Source organism: Galeopterus variegatus, unplaced genomic scaffold, assembly GCF_000696425.1.
Source record: "Galeopterus variegatus unplaced genomic scaffold, G_variegatus-3.0.2 Scaffold3337, whole genome shotgun sequence".
NCBI classification, from domain to species: Eukaryota; Metazoa; Chordata; class Mammalia; order Dermoptera; family Cynocephalidae; genus Galeopterus; species Galeopterus variegatus.
The window spans coordinates 200,649-210,641 of NW_007729448.1; the positions used below are offsets into that span (position 1 = coordinate 200,649).

A 9,993-nucleotide genomic window follows, 5' to 3' on the forward strand; every position below is an offset into this window, starting at 1 on the left:
TCTTGAAGCTTATGTAATTGGGGAAACAAGATGGATATATGTGAAATAATTGTGAATAGTGGGCAAGAATTTGAAATTGGTCAATAAATCGTGGAAAGCCTTTAAATCCTTAAGCAAGAAAGTGATATGAAGAAAATGCTATAAAATACTTTCTTGCAACAGTAGTCACCTATACAGTAGGCAGAAGGGGCAGCCAGGAGGTGAGTAAGTACTAAGATGAGATGTTAGGAATATCAATAGTAAAAATAGAAAAGCAGAAACAAGTTGAAGGAATAATGCAAAGAATCATGAGGCCGCTACTGCTGCTGGAGGCTGTTGCTTCCAGGCCCCCCGGCACCCTCCAAGAGGCCACTGCCACCGCCAGACCTGTAAGCTCTGGACCTGAAAGCTGCTGCTGCTGTTGCTGAGGACTGAGCTCGTGTCGTCTGCCAACGGCTCCCAGGATCTTTCCAAATTACCTAGAGTGAACCTGCGTGTTGAGGGGCCTGGTGACCCATTCTGTACAATGGGTTTGAAAGGTCTGAGCCCTAGCCCTGACAGTACAAATGGAAACTCAGTATAACAAAAATAATGAAACATTTTGGCTTTAGTTATGATTTGCCTTACTCAACAACTGGCATAGTCGTGTAGCTTTACACCATCCAGTATTTTACTCATTAATATGCTTGTATTACCACATTAATGTAAAGCCAGTAGAAATACCTGTAGATATTACATTGAAATGGCATTATTAAAAAAAAAAATCTGGAGTGGACAACTTTCATAGTTTTAACATGTGCTTGAAATAACTGTAGCCATATTTGAGATACCACATGTAAACGGTTTGGAGTTAAATAAGGAAGTTAGCCTGGAATAAGTTGTTACAGGTGTTAGGGAGAAAGAAGTTAATCGTTAATCAGGGAAGGAGTAGCTTATAGACGTTTAGAATTTAAAAGGACCTTAGAAACTGACTTAATGACAGAGTTGGGACTGGAACTTAGGTTTTATGACACCCAGTTCAGAATGTTTTCTCACAAAACATGCTTCGAAAAAACTAGGTTTTGCACAGATATGATTTTTATAAGTTTGTGCCCTATAAGTGAAGGAAAGAGTAAGTACCTGATCTGGTGTTTGATGCAGTACTCAAATGTGTGTTTAAGAAGCTAAAGACAAAAGTGATGAAGTAACTTAACACATGATCTTTTTCATTTAGATGTGATTTCTCTCTTTTAGCCTTTTATAACACTTTATCGTCATCTCTTTTAACACTCATACCTTATGTCATACTTACTGTGTTTATATCTAATTCTGCCTCCAGTCCATCTTCAGCCAGCTATCTTACAGCAGGGGCTGGTTCTGATTTATCTTTCTGTCCCCCACTGTGCCCTGCACAGGAACTTACACAAGGGTAGATGCCCTCTAGAATAAAAATACAATCTCTGCTAAAGTAGATTTGTATCTGAAGCAGTTGCTACATTCTGACAGATCTGAATAGAACAATTCCAAAGGAGTGAAGGGATGTCTAGCCTTGTCTTTGAGACTCCCCCATCTTCACTTGTGTGGAGCAAAGCAGGTAGGTGACGGAAGGCAGTTCTATAACTGCTACATTCAAATTGCCCTCTTACTCAGTTCAAGGTCACAGAGTCTCGTTTTCTGTGTAACATTTGAGTTTTAAGTTCCTGGCCCTGTGTCCTTTAGTCTGACAGTTCTAATGGAGAACAGGAAAGGATTCGGCAAAGAAATGTGTGATTAGGATCTGGGAGAGTGAAGAGCGGCCAGGGAATATTTACTAAGTTTAAAGCTCTAGCCTAAGAGCCGGGGACATAGCAGTAAAGAAAGCAGGTGAAAATCCTTGCCTTCATGGTGCTGAAATTCTACGGGGAAGAAGAAAGGGTAGAGAAGGAGGCAGACAATAAACAATATAAGTATACAGTATATCAGATAGTGTTCAGTGTTACGGAGAAAAATAAGGAAGGGGGATGAGGTGTGTGTGTGACTGCAATTTTATTTAGTGAAGCCAAAGAAAGGGTTTCAAAGAAGATGACATTAGAATGAAATACCGAAGGAAGTGAAGGAAAATAGTATTTTAGGCACCATAATTTTCTTCTCGTTTATATACATATAGATTCTGGTTTGAAAGCAGTTTATCCGAATTTGGCCTACCCACAGCTCAGGAAGAAATAATAAAGCGCTTCTCTAGGTAATGTGGGAAACTGAAAGAAAGGCCAGGCCAGTAAAAAAAGAAAAACAAACATACAAAAAACAGGCAGAAAATAACAGTAAGTTTCCCTTCTCCTTAGCTCAAGCGTTCCAAGCAAAAGGGAAAACAAAAACAAAAAAACCAAAGCTTCCTGTCCCTTTAAAAATGGCGGCTCCGCACTGGCCGACAATACCATTGGTTGCACTAGGCGGAAGGGGGTGGAGCAGGAGGTGGGACAAGCGACGATGCCCAGGAGTCCCGCCTCCTATGGCAAGTCGGAGGTAGCAAGATGGCCGCCGCTGAGGAAGGCTGTGGTGTTGGGGCCGACGCGGACCGGGAATTGGAGGAGCTTCTGGAAAGTAAGCTCCCGTGATGGGAAGAGCCCTAAGGGGACGGGAGTGAGGTCTCATTCAGGGGGTTAAGTGAACCTAGGAGATTTGAGGCGGAGCGGGAGAGGCTCTCCAAAGGTTGGGAGGGGACCGAGAGTCTGACTGTGCCATCCTGAAGAAAACCTCTGGGTCACCCTGTCCCTCTGCGGCGGGGGCAGGGGAGCTCACCTTGGGCCCCTGAGCGGCCCAGACCGTGGATTTCCCTGCCGGATGGTGACACGGTAACCCGTAGGACTGTGTTTCACGATCCCCCTTCGAATTTCCCTTGCTTTAGATTCGATGGTTTTTGAAGTCTGACTTCCCTCCCGCCAGCAACAGCATTTTGTCCTCGGTGGGCAGCGAACCGGACACTCACAGATTGCTTACTTCAACTCTTAACAGGCCCGTAGCGCGACCATCTGTGCCTTGTCCTATCCGCCTTAACACAGAGGATAATTTCTTTTCTCCTTTCCACCCTTTCCCCTTTATCTCACCAGGCCCCTTACGGTTCTTTCATCATGTCAGTAGCTCAAGCAGATTACTTTTTCATTATTTTGAGAAACTGAATATGAGGGCATCTCAGAGTAAGACAGTTGGTGGTGTTCGTTTCTTTCTTATCCTTGTTCTCCATTCCTCTGTTCATTTCTTGCCCAGAGTGGGGCCAGTGCCCTCTCCCTAGGCCAGGCAAGCAGAGTGGTGGTGACGACAGAGGCTTTTTAGGACAGAGGGGAATTCTTATCTCTTGTTCAGTCACAGAGATGTGGGCAGACAGAAAAATGAACAGAAACAGTAAGAATTGCTGAGTGACTGTGAATTGGTACATGGTTATCTGCAGAGATGAGGCCAGACGGAGCTCTAGGAGTTTGTGGAGAGAGCTAAATTGGAGGATAAGAAAAGAGTTTAATGCCTTCCCATGGAGTGCAGTATGAAATCTATCAGTTTGTACTAGTACCAGGACCTGTGGGTGGGACATCTTGTGCTTTGTTGCCTAAGATTATTCCCTTTAGGGCTCTTGAATGAGTTTGGGAGGATAAGGACATCTGTATTCTCTGCTCCTGTTGGGTATTTGTATGTGATTTCTCGGGAGTCATTAGAGTGTGGAAGGGGAGGTACTTTATAGGTGTACATGCCTCTGCGGAACTTCATTAACCTTCTTCTCCCAGCTTTTATTTTTTTTTATTTTTTATTTTATTTTATTTTATTTTTTGTCCTTTTTGAGACCGGCCGCACCGCGCTCAGCCAGTGAGCGCTGTGAGCGCACCAGTCATCCCTATATAGGATCCGAACCCGCGGCGGGAGTGCTGCTGCGCTCTCAGCGCCGCACTCTCCCGAGTGCGCCACGGGCTCGGCCCTTCTCCCAGCTTTTAGATGAACACTTGTTCCACCTTAAGGAATTTCTTCCCCTTTGATCACAATAAATTAGGTAATCCAGAAGGGAGTGGGAGGCTTATTGATGTGTGGGCTGGGAGGGGGATACTAAAAAAAAAAAAAAAGAAAAACTGAGGAAAGTAGGTGATTGAAATATCATTTTCCTAATGTTTGCCCAGAAACCACCCAGCCTTGCTTCTCATCCATCCCCAACACATACACCATGTCTCTTGTCTCTGAAGGTGCTCTTGATGATTTTGATAAAGCCAAACCTCCAGTGCTCCCACCTACCACCACGACCCCTGATGCTTCAGGGCCCCAGAAGAAGTCTCCAGGCGACACTGCCAAAGTATAAATTCCACCTCCTTAAGGGAGGGGGAGGTGATGGGTGTGCATCTCGGAGCAGAGGTGGGGCAGGCCCCTATGGGTGGGAGGTGGGGTGATTCTGGAGAGTGCCTTGACCTCACATTGCTGAGTACTTTTGCAGGCCTCAGTCCTTGTCAGACAGGGACTTGAGGTTGAGCAGAGGGATCTCAAGGAAGTTCTTTGAGAAAAGAACAGGTTCAAGTGGTTGGACTGGTATGGCATCCCATACCCTTCCCTCATTTGCCAGATGCCTTTTTGCTGTACTCATTAGGAAGGTAGTTAGAATGTCCAGTGGAGGTGGGTAGGAGGGAGGTGCTGTATTTCCCAGAGCCACTGCCTGTGGCTTCTGCCAGGCCAGGTGCAGTGCAGTGCTAAGAGATGCATTTTGGCCACCTTCCCCTTCAGGATGCCCTCTTCGCCTCCCAAGAGAAGTTTTTCCAGGAATTATTCGACAGTGAGCTGGCTTCCCAAGCCACTGCAGAGTTCGAGAAGGCAATGAAGGAGTTGGCTGAGGAAGAGCCCCACCTGGTGGAGCAGTTCCAAAAACTCTCAGAGGCTGCCGGGAGAGTGGGTGAGGAAGGGACCCCAGACAAATAGAAATAATCTGAACAGACCTCTTAAGTCTTGTTGGTTGAGAACACGAGAATTCTCAGTAAAGCCTACAGCAATCGTGATGTCACAGCCATGGGGTGGGGTGAAGCAGTGGGAGGAGAGGAACCCTGCTTAATGAAAGGGGTGAGATGGGTTGAAAAATAATAGAAAGATTATTCAAAAATGACCATTGTAAAGGTACAGACAATGTTATTGTGGGTTTCATTGTAGAGAATACACACTGACACATAGTCCATGTAGATTTACGAAATAACTATGAAGATAACCATGGAGTATTCAAAGATTTGGAGTGATATTGATTCACTAGTAAATGCTTCATATCCAAGCTGGTAACCAGGTCAGTCTAGGCATGCAAACAGTTAAAATCCCAAATGACCATGGCTCTTTTGATCTCTCCTAGGCAGCGACGCAACCTCTCAACAAGAATTCACTTCTTGCCTAAAGGAGACACTGAGTGGGCTAGCCAAAAATGCAACTGATCTTCAGGTGAGGGGAAGGGGTAGGGGACCACAAGGGGCCCACTCCCAGATACTTCATCAGGAGAGTCTCAAAAGACAAAACTCTTGGGCCGGCCCGTGGCTCACTCGGTAGAGTGTGGTGCTGATAACACCAAGTCAAGGGTTAAGATCCCCTTACAAAACTCTTGAGTATCATCCCAAGTCTGTCTTTGTGTCACTGTTTTTTTTTTTGTCTTTTTGTCTTTTTTCGTGACCGGCAACGGATCGCAACCCTCAGTGTCGCGCCCGTACCGGACCGGGACCGGCAACGGGATTGCAATCCTCGGTGTTGCGCCCGCACCTCGCTCAGCCAGTGAGCGGCCGGTCTGTATATGGGATCCGAACCCTCGGCAGGAGCACCGCCACGCTCCCAAGCGGCGCACTGTAGCAGTGCGCCACCAGGCTGGCCCAGTGTCACTGTTTTTTACAAGCAAGTTTGATTTTCTCTATCTTATGTTACTCTTTCCTTATTTTCTAGCTACAGGATTTGGGCCATCCTCCAAAAGAGCTGGCTGGGGAAATGGTATGTCTTCTCCTCCTAGATTTTAATCTGAGCCCCCGGTTTCCAGAATTCTTAACCTTTAGTAATTCCACCTAAGGTGATAATTGTGGCCACTGGGGATGGACCAGCAGAAGCTCTGATCTGAAAAACAAGCAGTTATCTGAGTCCCTTCATCTCTCTCCAGCCTCCTGGCCTCAACTTTGACCTGGATGCCCTCAATCTGTCAGGCCCACCAGGTGCCAATGGCGAACAGTGTCTGATCATGTGAAACACAACATGTCTTCTTCCCTGAGTCCCAGCCATGGGGAACATCTGGAGTCAGCAGAGCCACTGGGAACTGAGGCAGGAGTGTCAACTGCGGGAGCAGTCTGCCCACTGCCCTCTGTCATCCCATTGAAGACTGTGCCATAGCAGTTGAGGCTTTTCCTCTATCTTTGTAGGAAAAGGGTTTGTTCTGCAGGCCGTTTCTGTGAGCTCTATTACATTGTGGTTTCTGCTAGCAAAGGCCCAGCTACCTGCCAGGTGAAGGAAGGCATCCCTTTTGGGGCATGCATCTTCTCCCTTCTCCCAAAATAATGTTATATATGGCCACACTGATGTTTACCTTTACACCCAAGCTCTTTGTGCCTTGTCCCTACTCCCTCTCTTGGGTCTGGGGAGCAGGGGCAGAGTCTTGGGGCTCTGAATTTCTATAGTTTTCTCAGGCAGGGCCTTTGGGAATGGGGAGAAACTTAGCCTGGGCTGGGGTTGTAGGTCTGTCTCCATGTCCTCTCACCTTCAGACAGGCTATTCTGAATTCTCTAAAGGAAAAGGACTTCTGCATCTCATCACAGTAGGATTGGAAGAGAAGCCCTGGGATTCTCCTCTCTCCAGGTGCTGAGCCCTCAACTACCCGTTCTAGCCTGAAAACTCAAGTTGCTATCCTGGTTCTTTCTACAATGCTGTGTGATCTGGATGAACCCAGCGCCTGAACTTCCTTTGCCCCCTGCTTGTTCTTGTATCATCTCTCTTTTTAAATACCTGTTTGTTCCAACCCTTCTGAGCCCAAGCTGTGAAAAGAGGGGTCCATCCTGTTTCCCCTCATCTAGTCCATCTACCACTTTCACTGGCTCTCTCTGCCTGGCAAACACATAATTGTAGTATCAGGTCTGGGAAATGAATACTGTTTTGGCTTATTTGAGAAATCTAATTCCCTTAGAATCTTGTCCCTTGGTTCAGGGAGGTAGCTTGGGAAAAGGAGAGGGGTACAGCTTGGGTCCCTATTCCTGCAGGCCCCATGGGGCAGTGTCTAATAAATATTCTGAGGAGGAGTGTGGCCTGTTTTTCATCCAGGTCCTTTTCTGACCATCCTCAACTTCTGTAAACTACAGAGTGAGGAATTTTAGGAGACTAGCTCTACATAATATCGTAATGCTGGGCTCCACCCCCACCCTCTCCAAGCTAGTCTGTGCCTCAGTTGGCAAAGGAGACTTGATGGCCATCTTCCCTCATTTCCTCCTGAGTTTTTCAGTCTGGAAGCCCTTCAATTGGTATTATATTTTGATATTTTACATTATTATTATCATTAATGTTAGTAATATATTGTTAACATGTTTTCTAAATTATTTCTCTGAGCCGACCTTACCTGCCCAGTGGCATTATGGACCTTGGCTGCCATATGTTGGAAGATAATCTGGTCAGCCCAAATGGTTGCTGTCCTTTTTGACTCAGAAAATAACTCCTGCCAGAGCAAATTCACATTCATCATCTGAATCCCTCTGAGCTCCTGATATGTCACTTTCCCCTGGGTTAAGATTTTTCACCCCTTGAGGATCCCACATGTTCTGTGGCATTGGCAAAGAAGGAAATGTTCTTGAGGCCTCTGGCTATTTTGGAAAGGTTCAGCTATCGTACCTTATTAGAGCATAGCAAATCCTAGGTCTGAATATGAGACTCCTCTATTCTGCGAGAGATTGGAAAAGTACAGGCACACTTGTGATGATGCTCATGAGGCTCAAATGCCAAAATTCCTCCTTAAACTCCAGCCAAAAACTGGACAAGGATAGAGAGGAAGAGGGAAGAACAAAAGGGTCTTACCCCTTGAACCTTGTGCCTACTGTCCTGCCGGTTTTCTTTTACAGATTCTTACTTCTGCTGGCCTGGCCAGGGTTTATTCCAGGAATCCAAATAGATGCCCTAGTCCACTTTAGCTTTGTTTCTAAGGCACTCATTTTCAATTTTATTTTGATTGAACATGAACAAATCGACCTCTGGTTACTCTGTTCTAAAAACACTATTTGAATTATTCTAGGAATTGTGGAGGGATAGAGCTTAGAACTCTAGGGAAGTCCTTCTTAAACTATGTGTGGTAAAGGACAAGGTTTTTTGTTTTTTAAACATCTTATCCTTTATATATCAATATGTGTTCCTATTGCCCATTGACAGATGCAGTTAACACTCTATGCTACTGACCATGCAAGTTTGACAGCACCCAAACTGGCCAGACCCTGTTCAACAGGCTAAGTCCACTGATCATGTACTTGGATATCATAACAAAGTCAAAATGCTGAAAAGTTTCTAAACACTTTTAATTTCTAATTCATCATGTCACAGACTAGCACAAGTCTGCAAACCACCTTTGAGTAGCACTGTTCTGTGGCTCTTCTTAGTCTCCATAGATCCTAGCTGAACAGATAAAATTTCTGTATCTGTAGTTCTTTCCTATATGGACCAGGAAATGAGCATAGGCTGCTAATAGTTCATAGCTTCATCTTTCTCTTGAGAATTACCCTGTGCCAACAGAAGCCACTTCAGGACATTCCTGGGAGGTATGCTCTCTCAGGGACAGCCCCACAGCCAATGATGTGGTGTCAATTTCTACAAAGCAGTCAGCTGGGATTCTAATACGGATTGAATTATCAGTGACGTTATGCAATCAGTAATTGAATTATCAGCAAATGATGCTAGGGTGCAAAATTCCTCCCCCCTTTCTCAAGGTGGGACAAATGTGCCATTTATGTTCCACAGTTTCTGGAGGCTAAACGTATCCACCTGAACTTAAAACTTCCCCCCCCTTTCCTATCTTTCATCCTATACTCCATTGTAGGTTTTACTTGAGAGTACTCCCTCAATAAACCACTTGGACAGAATTCCTTTCTTGGGCTCTTTCTAGGGAATCCAAGCTAAGACAGGAGAATAGTGGCACTAAGAGATAACAATAAAAGGAGCAGTTTGGGTTTGGCAAGAGGGTAGTGCAAAGGTGAGTTCAATTTGGGAATGTTAAAATGTCATTGGCTGGAATAGAAGGAACTTCCTCAATAAAGTGCATCTATAAAAACCTGAGACTTAATATCATACTTAATGGTGAAACACTGGATGCTTTTCACCTGAGATCAGAAACAAGACAAGGATATCCACTCTTTCCACTTCTCGTTAACATTGTACTGAAGCTTCTAGCTAGGGCAGTTAGGCAAGAAAAAGAAATAAAAGGCATCTAATTGGAAAAGAAGAAATGAAACTATATTCACAAATAGCATCTTGAATATAGAAAATCCTAAGGAATCCACTTAAAAAAGCTATTAGAATTAATAAATGAATTCAGCAAGGTTGCAGGATATAAAGTCAGTATACAAAAATTCATTGTATTTCTATACATTTGCAATGAACAATCTGAAAATGACATCAAAATAATTCCATTTGCCACAGAATTAAAAAAACAGGAATAAATTGAACAAGAAATGCAAAACTTAGGCTATGAATATTACAAAGCATTGTGAAAAGATAAGATCTAAATAAATAGAAAAACATTCATGTTCATGGATCAGAAGACTTAACATTGTCAAGATGGCAACACTCCCCAAATGATCTCCAAATTTAATGCAGTTTCTACCAGAATTCCAGGTGACATATTTGTAGAAATTGACAAGCTGATTCTAAAATTCATGTGGAATTGCAGAGGGCTCAGAATAACCAAAACAATTCTGAAAAAGAAGAATAAAGTAGGAGGACTTAACTTCTCAATTTCAAAACATACTACAAAGCAGTGATAACCAAGTGAGTGTGGTACTGGCACAAGAATGGAACCATGGAATAGAATTTAAGAGTTCGGTTATAAACCCATAT

General features: G+C 44.3%; 1 protein-coding gene and 1 long non-coding RNA gene across 2 annotated transcripts; both read left to right on the plus strand.

The window, feature by feature from the left end:
• The first annotated feature begins 2,462 nt into the window (after window positions 1-2,462).
• On the plus strand, window positions 2,463-4,878 carry LOC103600428 (peroxisomal biogenesis factor 19-like). The gene is made up of 3 exons (XM_008584703.1): window positions 2,463-2,538; window positions 4,158-4,264; window positions 4,687-4,878. Exons 1-3 carry the CDS (start codon window positions 2,469-2,471, stop codon window positions 4,876-4,878), a joined length of 369 nt encoding a protein of 122 aa, XP_008582925.1. The 5' UTR covers window positions 2,463-2,468.
• Window positions 4,879-5,831: 953 nt separating this feature from the next.
• Window positions 5,832-9,020, plus strand: LOC103600424. Its single transcript, XR_551388.1, has 2 exons — window positions 5,832-5,913; window positions 6,077-9,020. It is a non-coding gene; the product is annotated as an uncharacterized LOC103600424 (long non-coding RNA).
• Window positions 9,021-9,993: the final 973 nt, after the last annotated feature.